General features: G+C 40.1%; 1 protein-coding gene across 1 annotated transcript; it reads right to left on the reverse strand.

Annotated features, from left to right (window-relative positions):
- Positions 1-3,813: 3,813 nt before the first annotated feature.
- Positions 3,814-12,139, reverse strand: LOC138809397 (matrilysin-like). The gene is made up of 6 exons (XM_069995923.1): positions 11,987-12,139; positions 9,390-9,616; positions 9,156-9,304; positions 7,972-8,103; positions 6,010-6,171; positions 3,814-4,566 (listed from the first exon to the last, which is right to left on the reverse strand). The coding sequence occupies exons 1-6, from the start codon at positions 12,101-12,103 to the stop codon at positions 4,556-4,558; spliced, it is 798 nt and encodes a 265-aa protein (XP_069852024.1). The 5' UTR covers positions 12,104-12,139; the 3' UTR covers positions 3,814-4,555.
- Positions 12,140-16,193: the final 4,054 nt, after the last annotated feature.

Raw genomic sequence — 16,193 nt, forward strand, 5'->3', positions numbered from 1 at the left:
AATAATTTTGGGAATCATTTCCTTTTTTAGAAAAGTCTTTATTTTTCTGATTTGTGAACTTAGTTATACTATTTACTTTCTTACAGGAAGATAAGCTAGATGGTCATCTCCTTTGATGAAGCCAATATAATAACCCTAGTACTAAACTTGGTAAGATTAGTATAATGAAAGTAGATTTTAGTCTTGTCTCAGTGTAAACACAGATGCACAGATTCTAATAAGCATTAGGTTTTAGTAATGCAATGTTACAATATATAACAATCAAAAGAGTATATCATTACTTAATTCGTTTCCCTTCCTTCCTTCCTTTTTATTGTAAAGATGCTGTTCAGAGGGGTTACAGTTACATGAGTAAGGCAATACGTACATTTCTTATCCAGCATCGTTACCCCTTCCCTTGTTCTCCTACTATCCTTTCCCTCCTCCACCTCCCTCCTTTCTCCCTCACTCCCTGCCCAAAGTTGTAAAATTCATTTCCAATATACTGTCTTGTGGGCATCATTGTTGCAATGGATGTCTGTGTCCTTGGTTCAGTGTTCTGTTATTTCCCTTCCCCTCCCCCATTTTTTTTTCTTTACAGTTTTAAGAGTTTATTTGCTAAAGAGAAAATAAAGGCCACTAGAGAATGAACAGAGGAACCTGGAAACCAATTGTCCCCCATAATTCTTTTTTTTTTTTTTTGTCGGTCGTGGGGCTTGAACTCTGGGCCTAGGCACTGTCCCTCAGCTCTTCAGCTCAAGGCTAGTGCTCTACCACTTGAGCCACAGTGCCACTTCCAGGTTTTTTCTCTTATGTGGTGCTGAGGAATCAAACCTAGGACCTCAGGCATGCAAGGCAAGCGCTCTACCACTGAGTCACCTTCCCAGCCCTGTCCCCCATAATTCTTTAGAATGCATGGACATAGTTCTATATTAGAAAAAATATGAATGCGATTTTGAATACTGGGAAAATATATACAAATATCTTAAATGTAAAATTTACCCTCCCAAAATTGTTGTTCACTAGGGTATGGCCTATAGATTCATGTAACCTGAGTTTCCTTTCTGACCGCTGGGGCATTGATAACTGGATGCTATTGATAAAGGAGAGTACAAAGCAAAATTTACCCTTGCTCATTTTCAGCACCTTTATAGTAGCAAGTATACTTTTGGTTAGAATTAAAAAATGCCAGGGCTGGGCATTTTCAGCCTTGAGCTGAAAAGCTGAGGGACAGTGCCTAGGCCCAGAGTTCAAGCTCCACGACCGACAAAAAATATATATATATATAGAATTAATAAATGCCGGGCTGGGGAAATGGCTCAGTGGTAGAGTGCTTGCCTTGCATGCATGAGGCCCTGGGTTCGATTCCTCAGCACCACATAAGCAAAAAGAAAAAAGCCGGAAGTGGGGCTGTGGCTCAAGTGGTAGAGCGCTAGCCTTGAGCTGAAGAGCTGAGGGACAGCACCCAGGCCCAGAGTTCAGGCCCCATGACCGGACCCCCCCCCCAAAAAAAATTAATAAATGCCTTGTGGTTTAATGATAGACATTTTCACAAAGAGGAAGGGTGACCCCATGTGGCCACTTAGAAACATAACTGCAAATTTAAAGTAGGGATGCAAATTACTTCATTTTAACTCTGAAAATGGCTGAGATTCCTTAAAAAAAATTACTGGTAGCATATGGCAGAAGTGATGCTATTTGACGTCTAAGGCTATGACCATAAAGGCACACCAACTAGGACCCGCATGCGTAGGTGCTACATGTTGGCGATGTGGTTAACTGTCCCAACCAAACCCAGATTTGTAGTCATTCAAACTAAAGGTAGTGAACAAACATGCAAGTCCTTGCTTGAACTCCTAACTCATAGAATTCATGCTAGAATGAAATGAGCTAATATAGGGGGGAAATTTTTATGCAGTGATAGATAATTAGACACTCCTGGGGTTAGATCAGGTCCCCTAAAGGCAGATTCCAAGATGGGATTAGGCTTGGAAGAGAATTGGGGGAGCTATGTAGGAAGGATACAGGGGAAGAAGGAGTGGAGTGGGGAGAGATGGGCGCACACCAGGATGTGGGGCTTGGGCCAGGCCATAGACTACATCACAGGTCTAAGAAGGTTTGGCCAGCCTGGTAGAGAATCTTTAAGAATGTCAGGAATATCCAGTCAAGTGGAGTTTAGACTTGCTTATTATCTGTAGCTAGGTGAAGAGAAGATTTTTTTTTTCTTTTGGTGCCAGGATCAAACCATGGCCATATGCTCTATCATTAGGCTATACTCCAGCCCCACTATTTTAAGGTTTTATATCCTCTTTGAGCTCTATAACCTGTGGTTGTTTTCCTCGTAGAACACAATAACTGTGCATTCATATCCTTTTCGATCAATTTTAGAGAGTTGGTAAGTCTAATCAAGGGCAAAACCCAAATATTTTAACATTTATAGGACTTCAGAATCATATAATATTATCAACTAATATTTTATGACCAGCTGGGCATTGAATTTTAGGACTGGAAGGGTCACAAATCCTGCTTTATAAAATAAGAGAATTAAAACAAAGGATTGGGAATGAGGATGTAGCTCAGTGGTAGAGCATTTCCCTAGCAGACTTAAGGCACTGGACTCAATCCCAAGGGAAGAGATGGAACGAAGGAAGGAAGGAAGGAAGGAAGGAAGGAAGGAAGGAAGGAAGGAAGGAAGGAAGGAAAGGAAGGAAGGAAGGAAGGAAGGAAGGAAGGAAGGAAGGAAGGAAGGAAGGAAGGAAGGAAGGAAAAGAGGAAGGAAAAGAAGCAAGCCAGGCATAGTATTGTATACCTATAAACTTGGCACTGAGAAGGAGGTTTGCAAGTTCAAGGCCAGCCTGGCTTAAAATAGCAGCTTTGGGGCCAACTTGGGATACATAGGAAGACCCTTCTCAACAAAACAAAACAATAATGACAATGATCATTAGGAAAACCCAAATTCTCCTTAGAGGGTCAAGTATAACCAGGATTCAAGCATAACTTCTGGCACAGCTCAGTGTTCTTGTTGCTACCTAGCATTACTTGTACGCTAACAACAATGCTATAAAGGCAGCCCTGGTTAGCTTTATTCTGGGTCTATATCCTCTCTGTCATTTTTCACCTGTCCATGTTCTATGTTGGGCTCTTTTTCTGGAAGGTTTTATGGCAAAATGGTGAAGAAGGTTAGTGAGTACAGGAAGGTGAACATAATGTTTTACTACTTCATGGATGAACTAGTTAGTTTTGGTCCTATTAGTCCAGAAGGAAATTTATTGGGAAGACATTAGCATTGGTGTGAGTGGAGAATTCAAGTCCACACTATCATTGTGTTAGGGGTCCCTCTGTGTTCTTATGTCTAGCAGTGTTTTTGTTTAATGAAGTTGGGTGCCCTGACATTTGGTGCATATATATTAACAATTGTTATTTCCTCTTGAAGGACTACTCTGTTTATTAATATGAAATAACCTTTGCCTCTTCTAATTTTGGTTTACAGACTATTTGATCAGACATGAATATAGCTTCTCCTTCCTGCTTTTGGGGTCCATTTACTTGATTTATATATTTTTTCTACCTTTTGCCTCAGGCCAACATTTGTGGCTGCCAGTCTCATCATTTGCTTTTTAGTCCTTGCCCTTCTGTGTCCTTTGATTGGAGAATTGAGACCATAACCTTCAGTGCTGGTTTTGAAAGGTATGTAGTGTTCCTGCCATTTGTTTTCTTGCCCTGTTTGCTTCTTTCCTGCTCTTCCTTTGCCTAGATGCTCATCTGTGGAGACTTATTTTCTCCCATCTTCACAGTTGCATTTATTTTCCTCTTGTCAATAGGAACCCTTTCAGTAACTTTTGTCAGATCTCTTTTTTTAGCTGCAGTTTATTGACTTTAAAGTTACTACAAAAACCAATAAAACAAATCTACAAAATGCAAACAAATATTGTGAATTTCTGTACATACATAGTATCTTGGCCTTGGCAAACAGGTGTTTTTATTTACTAAATATGACAATCCTTTCCACAAATAAGTGTCAAAACCAGCCAATGTTACATTAATCTCACATTGGTTTTTCTTTCCTACTAAACAGTACAGGAATAGAGGTGGAAGGAACACTAAGTATAAATCAAATACTTTATAAATATAATTTCATTTTTTTAGCCCCAGCTGAGAACCTTAGGGGATATTCAGCAATGCTTGATAACAGATTCCATTGTCTCAGCTCAGCATATTCTATTGGCATCTGGAGAGAGAAGCCTGTTTTTGTTTTAAATTTCATTGTATAGTATATCTTCCCTTGCCATAGAACAGAACTTCTCCCAAGTATAAGTAATTTGGGATAAAAAGTTAATTATTTGTTAATATAACAATAACTAACATCTACCAACTGCTTGTTGCCTGAGGACTGGTGTCACTGTGTAAAGGAGGTAATCCTCAAAGGTGGGTGGGAAGTGTGTGAAATCCAACCACAGTGCCAGTGAGAATGAAGTCCTCACAGAGTGGAGTACAGGAAGAGCATCTGTTCATTCTGCTTGGGGATTACTGATATGGAACCAGATGAAATCTCCCTGGAATGTCTAACATGCTCGAATCATCTCTTTCCTGTTAAGAAAGAAAATGAAAACATTCTGATATGGTATCAAATGCATTAAAAATGATCCTATAACTATACAAATACAGAAAGCATCTCAGTGTATGTACATCATTCATTTGCCTAGGCCAAGATTCTGCACAACAACCTCCAAAGGTGAAGAAAGCTGTGGACACTGGGGATCGGGTGTTCAGCATCCTTCTGTTCCATTTTTCCATCTATATGGTGTGGAAGCTAATGCTCAAGAACTCACTACAGCAATCAGTTTCTTCCTGTTCAGTCTAACCTATTGGTCTCAGATCCTCTTTAATCTCTGTTTTCTGTATGGCTCTAAAATAGGGTACCATGGAATATTCTGTGAGTTCCACTGTTTTCCATAGGAGAGGGCTATGTTTTCTATTTTGGGCAATAACCTTATTAACAATAGTATCTTGTTGAGTGTTTTGGATAGCAACAACTGTTCACATTGGACCTCTAAGGTCCAAAAGAGCATTTTTCAGAGTTTTCCCTGAAGCATTATTTTGTTAGATTGCAGTAGCTATTAATTTAGGAAACTTTCCTCATTTTTGTCCAGAGACATAGATTTTTTTTTATCCTGGTCCTTTGATTCATTTCTTTGCTAATTTCATCAACAAATCAACAAATTTCAAACCCAACTGAATTTGATTACAACAAAAATGTGTAGATTGGGAGATGAGGTATTTGAATATAAGCTTCATGACCCATATTACTAGTAATTACTGTTCATAGTTAACCATTTTCCCTGCATGAATGCAGAAGCAAGAAATAATTGTGTACTTTTTCATCACCTTGGACCAAATCCTTGGGAGCTGTGGAGGATGCTGTGCTCTTCCTTCAGCCCACTCCTACAGCATTTAAGCTGGACAAGGAGGAGCAGTGTGTGGCGGCCAGAGAACAATGTTGGTAGTTTTTGCATAATATCATCATGTCAAGCTTTAAAATACTGAAGCTTAAAGCTGGGCGCTGGTGGCTCACACCTGTAATTCTAGCTACTTAGGAGGCTGAGATCTGATGGCCGTGGTTCAAAGCCAGCCTGGGCAGGAAAGTCCATGAGACTCTTATCTCCAGTTAACCACTAGAAAACCAGAAGTGGTGCTGTGGTTCAAGTGGTAGAGCACTTGCCTTGAGCTGAAGAGCTCAGGGACAGTGCCCAGGCCCAGAGTCCAAGCCCCATGACTGACAAAAAGTAAAAAAAAAAAAAAATACCAAAGCTTAAAATACAAACCATGTGTTACTTTTATGACTTAGAGTGCTTTGGCCTGGACTCAGGGTTTCACATGTGCTTTAATACCCAGGCTGCAGCTCCATTCCTCCTTGCTAGGCTGACAGGTGTAAGTGTCACTGTGGTTTTAAATAACTGTGCCCAAAATTCTCCCAAGTCTTTTCTAAGAAGAAAATGAGAAATCCTTTCTATTTGAAACCATAAACATTACCATATAATTTCTGAATGCCTTTGATGTCATCTGGTGCAAGTTTGAAATCTTGTTTCTCTTCCGTTTTATAGGTTGGGTACATCACAGCATCAAAATCAGAGGAATGACCCAAGCCCAAAGAATGGCCAAGTTCATGAGTTGCAGCATATAGGAAGTTAATTCCTACAACCAAAGGAGTGACATCCAGTGGCCATTAAAATAACCATATAATGCCTTTAACATAATAGCATAAATTTTTTTTGGGGGGTCCGGTAGTGGGGCCTGAACTCTGGGCCTGGGTGCTGTCCCTCAGCTCTTCAGCTCAAGGCTAGCGCTCTACCACTTGAGCCATAGCGTCACTTCCGGCTTTTTTCTTTTTGCTTATGTGGTGCTGAGGAATCGAACCCAGGGCCTCATGCATGCAAGGCAAGTGCTCTACCACTGAGCTACCTTCCCAGCCCAAGAGCATAAAATTTAAAACAAAAAAAAATCCAACTTGGCAGTGAAGCTGTGGCTCAAAGGGGTAGAGTGTTAGCCTTGAGCAAAAGAGCTCAGGAACAGCAACTTGATATCAAACCCTACAACTGAAAGTCCCCCTCCCCAACAAAAACACCCACAAAAAATAACTCTCAGTCCTCCACTGTTAGTTTACTGCCTTCAAATGTGGGATGGGGTTAGAAAGAGAATCAGACAGTAATACTATGGGATCATCAGTACTTATGCTTATTAAGAACTGCCATGTTTTTCTACTTATTTGCTTCTTATACAACCAATATTCCAGAATAGAAATCAAGGCTTTGAAAGCCCTAATAAGACCTGAGTTTGAAACAGCCCTGTTTTCTACAAGCTTGACAATACTAGGAAATTTTTTTTTTTTTTTTTTTTTTTTTTTTTGTCATGGGGACTGAACTCTGGGCCTGGGCGCTGTCCCTCAGCTCTTCAGCTGTGGACTAGCGCTCTACCACTTGAGCCTCTGCCCCACTTCCAGCTTTTTCTGCTTACGTGGTGCTGAGGAATCGAACCCAGGGCCTCATGTATGCAAGGCAAGCACTCTACCCCTGAGCCACCTTCCCAGCCCCCACTAGGAAAATTAATGGATAGGGCTATTTCAGGTCTTTACCTCTTAAACCCAGATCATGATTCCTGCCCTATAGATTTGTCATGATAAGCAAAATTTCTCAATATCTGGAACATAATTGCTATTTAATAAATTATTATGGCTTTGAATTTTTAGTAGAGCAAAATATAGCTTTAAGAAAGCCAGGACTGGAGGCAAGAAGCCAGGCAATGCTGGATTTTGTTTTTTATTTTGCATCATAAAATTGTATTGATAAAAATATATTGCCAAACACAAATGTGAAGTTCTGTTTTAGGGCCAGTTAGTAGCCATTTTTTTTGAAAAAAGAATTGTCTCCAGTTAGGATTATTCATACCACAGTCCTGTGGGCTGCTAGTCCCCATCTGTGGGGTGGTAAAATGATGGGTTGGGTCATGGAGCTGACAGACAGTAGAGTGTCACCATGGAGTGTGTATAATTCCCATTGTAATCTCTGCTACTCTATCTTCTCCACTCGAGACACTTAATTTTGAGAAATACGAAGAAAGTAATACTGTATTGAATTATTAGATATTACAAATACGATGTTCAATACCACATTTAATTTCGACAACAATCTTTCTCAGGTGGGAACTATTAATATTTCCACTTCATTGATGAGACTGAGGCCCAGAGAAGTTAAGTCACTTGTCCAAGGACACACAGTGAACAACGGAATGAAGCCCAGCAAATTGAGCCCAATGTTCCTTAACTCCAGGCCTCAGTTTCTATCTCCTGTGTATGTAACTTTGCTAGTAGATTCAATCAGACAAAGGACCTATTACCTATAGCAAGGTGGGTGGCCTTTTTGCTCTCAGTAATGATTATAAATGACAGCAATGATTAACTCTAGTAAAGGTATAGTAGAAGGGGCCTGGGTGACGTACCTAAGCTGCTGCTGCTGTCAGTCCAATGTTCATCCTTGTCAAAGTGAGCATCTCCTCCCAGGCCTGGTCCAGGTGCAAAGGCATGGGCCAGGGTGTTTCCTGGTCCATCAAATGGGTAGAAGTCTCCATGCACTGTGAGAAAATGGAGTAATTTTCCTTGGTGACTAAACTTTAATCTCTCATGCAGCTTTTCAGTTAAAAGGACTATTGAGGTTGAAAAAGCATCTCAGTCCATGCATTTGGCCCTGTTGACATCAGCAGCAGCCGGGTACAAACACAGGGTGGTTTGTCTGCTTGTTGGGTACAGGTCTGTTTCTTTTATTAGAATCACTACCCATCACTGATGACCTCCATAGATAGAGGGATTTGCACACACTCCTATGAGTTTATTAGAGTTGATTACTTTGATTGGCTGGATGGTGTTGGGAATGACAATGAGTGTGAGCATGGGTTTTAGCAAGTAGTCTGTGCACCATTTCATGCTTTTTCTTTAATTTGGCTTATCATGTGTGTGAGTATTAGGTTGTTAGAGAAGCATGCTCAAGGTCTGTTTTCAGATTGTATCAGGTTATGTCTGGTCCTTCCAGTTCTTGAAAAACTATGGTACTGTTATTAGTGCTACTCATTGCATCTTCTTCGGTACTGTTGATGTTGTGGGCTCTAGCTCAAGTTTCAGCTAAATTCCTTATGTGGCTGTGCACGTGTTTTGTGCTACAAAGCAGGAGTTGGAAGCTTTTTCTATGAGGGATCCAGATAAGAACTTGAAACTTTGTGGACTTGATGGGCGATATCACAGTTATAACTGTTAGAAATTTATCAAGGGACAGTTGATAAGTGCAAGGGCATGATTGTATTCCATAAAACCTTATTTACAAAATACATGGTAGATTTGGTTTGGCTCATGAGCCCTAATTTGCCAATCACTGCTATATAAGTAGTTCTAAATTAACAAACTTGAAAATCTGCTCTGCATATGTATATGTAGAGAACTTCTCTGTCTCTCTTTATCTTTGTATCTCTTTTAGTGTGTGATTGTGTGTGTGTGTGTGTGTACGAGTATGTGTACATCTGTACTGAAGCCCAGCTTGTCCCTGCACTCTGTCCTAGTGAAAGGTTTTGATCTTGGAAAGAGGAGAGCATGGATAGACAAAACAAAGAGACTGGCCTACAGCAGCCATCCGTACCGCCTCTGGCAAAGCTGATCATGATGTCCGCAATTCCAGATTTCACTCTGTAGAACTTGAGTGGTGTCTTCTCACTCCACAAACTGAGAGCTTTTGCCACTATTTCATCCACTACATCCTGGGGCAAGTCTGAAGTGTATGACACTATCCTAGCAGCAAGCAAGGAAACATTATTTGGCTTCTGAGGAAAAGAGCTTTATTGTTTTGGTCAAGGTGAGCCAAAACAAAACTCACCTGTAACTGATTATATTGAAAGGCCATTTTGACGGACCTGGAGACAGTGAGAATTCTGCAACATCTGGCACTCCACACCTGGGCTTCTGCATTATTTCTATGACGCGTGAGTTTAGCTTTCCAGTTACAGGCAGGCCAAAGAATCGTTGCATCTCCTTGAGTTTGGTTTCAAATGTATTGGCTTCTTTCCTTTTTGAGTTATGAACATAAAATCTCTCAAGATAATTCTATTAAAAAGAGTAAATCATAACTTGTTTATGGCCTTTTACTTCAGAAACATGTACAACTCCTATATTGGGTTCTTGTGGATTCAAATAGTGGCGTGCAGAGAGAATGACAAGGTCGTCCCTAAATAGGTATTTCCTAGTGAGGAGGACTCAGAAGTTTGGTAATGAAGCACTGGCTGCCCTCTCAGGAGCAGAGGAGAAAAAGCCTCACATTGTCTTTATTCCTATTCAGCGTTTTGAGAAGAAACGTACTTCACACTTTTCAAGCCTAGGCCTGTTTCTAGAGCAAGCAGAAAGTGAAACCTGTGTGGCTTCCACAAGCACACCAAGTACCTGGGATAATGTGTTCTGTGGGGAGACATGAGACCACCAGTTCACCAAAGATCCTGCTGAGATCAGGTCCCCGCCACAGTTTATAGAGGATATTGGGAGCTTATTCATTTAATTAGAATTAATTTTCCAGGTAAAGAAACCAAAGCTCATAGCATCCAAATGACACATGAAATTCGTAGCAGTATTAGCCTGAAATTCCTGCCCCTCCAATTCCCCTTTCCTCCCCCAACCCCTTTTCTACTGCTATATCCCAAGCAAACACACTTTGGGAACTGTCAGAATATGGCCGGCTTTTCAGATATATTCCAGGGGTAATTGTGTTCCTGGGAGTTTCTTAAAGCTTCCAAGTGTTTGGAAACGAGAATGGGAGCCATCATACCAAGGAATGGGGCCCACACTTAGATAATCATGATAGTATTATTGTTGAAAGCATTTACAATTGGCTCAGTAACATTCAGTCAACATTGGACTAGACAGTAATGGTTACTAGTGTGAGAATCTTTTAGTACTGTCCCTACTGTTTTCTATTGTTAACAGTGATTGTGTTTCATTCAGTGCAACAAATTGTAATTGTGCATCCATGACAATTATGAGTGAATTTCATATTTTAAAGGGAAAACAATCCACTTTATCCCTTTCAGAGCTATGGCTTTTACAAAGGTCTCTCCCCACCCCAAACCCCCCATTCTTAAAATGAACTTTCCTTGTTTCCATTCAACCCAGCAAAATTCTTAGTGACAACCTGAATGTAAAGAAACTTTCTGCTCTTGTAAAGGTAGCCTTTCTGCAGAACTTACTAGGTAGATAGAAATTGCTAGAAAATCGTTGGGAGGTTAAATAAAGTAGCTAAACATTGGCAACCTTCTATGTTCAACTGGTGCATTATATTGGATCTGTTTTTATTTTTATATCGGTTGTGGGGCTTTAACACTGGGCCTAGGTGCTGTCCCAGAGCTGTTTAGCTCAAGGCAAGTGCTCTACCACTTGAGTCACACCACTTCCAATTTTCTGGTGGTTACTTGGAGGTGAGAGTCTTATGGACTTTTCTGCTGGCTGGCTTTGAACTGCAATCCTTAGATCTCAGCCTCCTGAGTAGCTAGGATTACAGGTGTGAGCCACCAGTACCTGGCTTTACTTTGGATCTTTTAAAAAGTCCAAGTTAATGTAAAAATTAGATTTCTCTTATGTTAGAGTTTAAATTTATAATTATAAGTCATCATCCTATAATTTAGCAAATAACAATTTTATGATATGTTACTTGTTAATATATTGGAAAGATACATATTTGAGGTGGAAAGACCTGCCTTGCCTTGATTCCTACCTCTTTCAGTAACAAGAATGCAAATCAATTTTGATTACTTCTCCTCAGGAAACAGCTAAGGATCCAGTGACAATGTATATGGACATACCTTATCATCTCCAACTGGTATACTCATGCTAGTTAGCATTATCATGCTGTTTATTTACTAGAATAAATCTTGTGGGACAGAAACACCAAGTTGTATTGCTGAGGACAAATGAACAAAGCAGTTCAGAAGTGAATGCCTGGCCTGTTGAGTTAGGTTTCTCCAAAGTTGTAATTTTGCTTTGCAACTTCAGATCTCTTTTTACAAGTAGTCATCATCTCAAAAGGCAACGTTCAGTGCACTTTATGAGAACTAATTTTAAGTAACAGCAAGTAACAAAAGTTGAATTTGCTGAGTATGAGCAATGTTTAGGTACTATGATAATGTGCTTTATCATACCCTAATTGGGTGATATCATTAATTTATCCAACCTTCAAATTAGAAGGATGAAAATCTGAGAAGTTTAATGACCTTTCTAAGTTTGCATGGTACGTGGAGGCATTGGAACTCAACCCTCATCTACACTGGCTCTAAAGCCTGCTTGCAGAATCACATCTTGTCTTTATAATCAGCAGCATGCCAACATGAGAAATCACTGTAATACTAATGTGGAAGGAGGAAAAACTGAACACCCCTCTAATGCAGGTGGGGAGATGGCCACCCCTCACCCAGGTGAGTTGCCCTGACTTACCTCCGCCTGCTCCCACTGCAGCTGGCCCGGCCCCCCTGCCTCCTGGCGCAGTGGCAGGGCCAGGGAGCCCGGCAGCTGGCACAAGGCAAACAGCAGGGTCAGCCGCATGTCTGCCATGGGAGACACTTGTTCTCTGGGCTACGGTTGGTTGGATGTTTTCTGCTAAAGGCTGGAGACATTTATAGAGCTTCCCAGCCCTGAATGTGGAAATAGGTGACTCATTGAAGCATTCTTTCTTTTTAGGAAGGACGTGTTTTTTTTTTTTATTAACAACAATGAGGAAATGTTATATCCTTTATTGGCAGGAGGCATACAACATATTTATCTTGCAAAGGATTTTTTTCCCCTTAATTCTGAGCCCATGAGAAAACTCATCTTATTTGCTTGAATCAAAATCCACTTCACACAAATCTTTTCAATTAAAAACTCAGATCATATCACTTTGAATATTATTGTACTATGTATCTTAAATAGATTAATTTTTTTCTGAAAAAAATCAAAAGGTATGAGGAAATGTATAAACTCACAAATAATATTATTTAGGTAACTATTGTGGCTGTCATTAAATTGAAAAAAAAAAAGAACCATAGTGCTGTGTATGGAGGTGCATGCCTGTAATCTCAGTTTTTCAGGACATTAGAGGTAGAAGGATCTCAAATTCAAGGCCAGCCTGAGATACATTGTGAGACTCTAAAAAAGAAAGAAGGAAGGAAAAAGGGAAGGAAGGAAAGGAGGGAAGAAAGGAAAAGGACACTACCAACACCAGCACGCAGTGGTTCTTTGTAGAAGATGGTGATGGCACGCAGTGGTTCTTTGTAGAAGATGGTGATGGAGATGCTGTGTTGTGGGCATCACTTCAGTTCTGTGCTCGATCTTCTCAGCCCTCAGGTATCTCAGCTAAAGCAGTGAGAATTCATTTCTTTAAACAGAACAGTTAAAGAGCATTTTAATCTTTTTCTCAGGTTAATTCTCTTCTTAATGATCGACACAACTCCTAGCTTTTCATGAATTGCATGAAAAAGAAAAGCCAAACAAAATCCTTCAAACACAGACTTAACCACTGTCCAGGTTTCTCTAAAGCTAGCCCTTTCATGTGGAAATCATTTTACTTGATCTTTTTCTTCCAGTCTTGCTGACTCCAACTGCTATCCAGCTTATAGGTAGCACTGTCCAAAATAAATGTTTGTAGAATCAGTGAATATTTACAGACTCTACTTGGATTGGCTAATAATGAAGCTACATGAGATATTCAGTCTGAAGAGGCAATGTACTATAGTACATTCTAGGGAAAACAAAATTATAGACACAGTAAAGGGTTGGGATTTATAGAGGACAAGATGGATAGGTCAAGCACAGGGCTAAGGCAGTGAAGATACTGTGTATGATATGACTTTGGTAAGTGTAATCATACATTCCCAATGTATAATGGCTATATAATGAATGTACAACACAAGAATGAGCCCCAAGGCAAACTTTGGGTGGGACATTGGATGAGTGGGGGAGGCAGTCAGTGTGGCAGGGGTTCAGGAAAATAAGTCGCTGGAAAGCCGATTGGGTTTAGGTAGTTGATAGCCTTGTATGCCAGGGAGTTTGGGTTTCCTCTGAATTTGCATGAAGGAATGTTTTTAAAGGAAGAAAGTAGCATGGGGAAATTTATAGCATTGTGAGAAGATGCCAGCAGGTGTAGAGGTAGAAAGAGAGATGGCTTTCTGTGGAGGGGCAGAAGAGGGGCGGAGACCAAGGTGAAAGTCAATCCAATAACCCAGGTGAGAGAGGAAGTATGAGAGGCTTTTGACCAAAAACAGTGACTCTAAGTGGAGCAGAAGAAGGTGACCCAAGAAATATTTAGAAACTCTAGAAGCTAAGACAGGCATTTTAATTAAAACAAAACTTTGGAGCTGGTTAGTTTCAGGAACAAGGAAGAAAGAATTCGTGATGGGCGGAGCTTAGTGGGTAGCGCAGCTCTTAAAGGTTCAAGGTTCATAGAGGATGGAGCAAGTAGTGGATTTTTCAGATGAAGAGGGACTAAAAACTAGACGTTGAGTCTGAGGTTTTAGCCTGAAATTATATTCAGAGCGCAGGAGAGTAACCTGGTCTGTAGATATAGGCTGTGAACAACTTACTTTTTTTTGGCCAGTCCTAGGGCTTCAACTCAGGGCCTGGGCGCTGTCCCTGAGCCACTTTTGCTCAAGGCTAGCATTCTTACCACTTGAGCCACAGCTCTACTTCCAGCTTTTTCTGTTTATGTGATATGGAGGAATCAAACCCAGGGCTTCGTGCATGCTAGGTGAGCACTCTACCACTAAGCCACATTCCCAGCCCCAAACGGATAACTTTTTAAAGATGTAAGAATCATATGTACCTTCTGTGTTTTCTTTCAGGGGACTAAAATATGCATAAAAGTTAGCATTTTATTCATTTTAAATGTGTAATCATTGACATTAAGCATCATAATAACTTCTAGAGCTTTTTCATCCTCTCAAATAGTTTTCATCCTCTCTCCAGCCCCTGATCATATCCTTTCTGCCTTTATGAATCTGGCTCTTCTAAGTATATCATATAAAGCTTACTATTGGTATATGGGTAATTTAATCTATTTTCAAGGTTAATTTATGTTGTAGCATGTGTCAGAACTTCTTTTTTTATGGATAAAGAATTTTCCCTTGCAAGGATGGATGTAGCATGCTTTGTTTACCCAATTACCCTTCAATACACAATTGGTTAATTTCTACATTTTGGCTTTTGCAAATAGTTATACAATGAACATTGGCATACCCATATTTGTTTGAATCCCTGTTGTAATTATTCTGAGGATATATCTAGGAGAGGTATGGATGGGTTAGATAGCCAGTGTAGGTGTGACTATTGTGTGTGTGTATGTGTGCACACATGTGCTTGTGTATTTGTGTGTTTGTGTACAAGGTCTCATTATATAGTCCTGTCCAGACTGGTCTTGAACTTGTAGCTCTCCTGCTTCCATTTACATTCCTACCACCAAAATGTCAGCATCTTAGTCTCTCTGTATCATCATCTATACTTTGCATTTTAAATTTTAAAATTATTCTTGTAGACAGATATCCTAGTAGGTATGAAGTAGCATCTTGTGGTTTTAATGGTATTTTCTCTCTCTCTCTCTCTCTCTCTCTCTCTCTCTCTCTCTCTCTCTCTCTCTCTCTCTCTCTCTCTCTCTCTCTCTCTCTCTCTCTCTCTCTCTCTCTCTCTCTCTCTCTCTCTCTCTCTCTCTCTCTCTCCTGTTGGTTGAGGGCCAGAACTCTAGGCCTGGGTGCTGCCCCTCAGCTCTTCAGCTGTAGGCTAGTGCTTTACCCCTTGAGCCTCAGCCGCACTTCTGGCTTTTTCTGCTTATGTGGTGCTGAGGAATTGAACCCAGGGCCTCATGTATGCAAGGCAATCACTCTACCACTGAGCCACCTTCCCAGTTCCGAATTGCATTTTCTTAATGACTTAAGAGTGATGTGAACTTTTCACATGCTCGTTGCCCAAGTATGTATTGTTGGAGAAATGTCTATTCTAGCCAATTGCTTATATTTTCAGTTGGGTTGTATTTCTATGGTTGAGTTGAAGGGGTTCTAGAGTTAAACCTTTATCAACTATATGATTTGCAACTCTCCCTTTCTTAAGTTGCCTTTCACTTTTTTGCCAATGTCTTCTGATACAAAAACATAACTTATTTCACCTGTATGGAATTTGGTTTTCTTACCTGGAAAATGAGACTAGTCTTTTCTTCTGAGCTATGGTGAGGTTTAAATGAAAGGATTAAGGTCTATAAAAAAGTATTTTTGGAGCACAGTCAAAAGCCAGTAAATGACAGCTACTGTTAATGACATTGTTATCATGATTATGCTGTCTTTACATATTACAATATACTTTATTCGCATTTATGAACTTAGCATGAAAATCAAATATAGAAGAAAAACTGAAGGCTTTAATGGTTTTGTTTCAATAATTTTATTGAATCTGTTAAAGCCAATATTTTCTGAGACACAGGAAATAACTGTCTTAAATACTGTAATGCAACATGCTAAATTGACAAACCAAAGCAGTCTTCTTATCAGAGTCAATTAGCTTTTAAACAGGGAAAGGACACGATCCTTATCAATGAAATCTGAATACCCAATATGAACAACAGAACATACCCATGGGGCAAAACCTCCAGAATACTGAAACAGAGTGAATCATGTGTTAGGGT

The sequence above is a fragment of the Dipodomys merriami genome, unplaced genomic scaffold (genome assembly GCF_024711535.1).
Source record: "Dipodomys merriami isolate MVZ:Mamm:240054 unplaced genomic scaffold, mDipMer1.0.p SCAF_103, whole genome shotgun sequence".
Taxonomy (NCBI): domain Eukaryota; kingdom Metazoa; phylum Chordata; class Mammalia; order Rodentia; family Heteromyidae; genus Dipodomys; species Dipodomys merriami.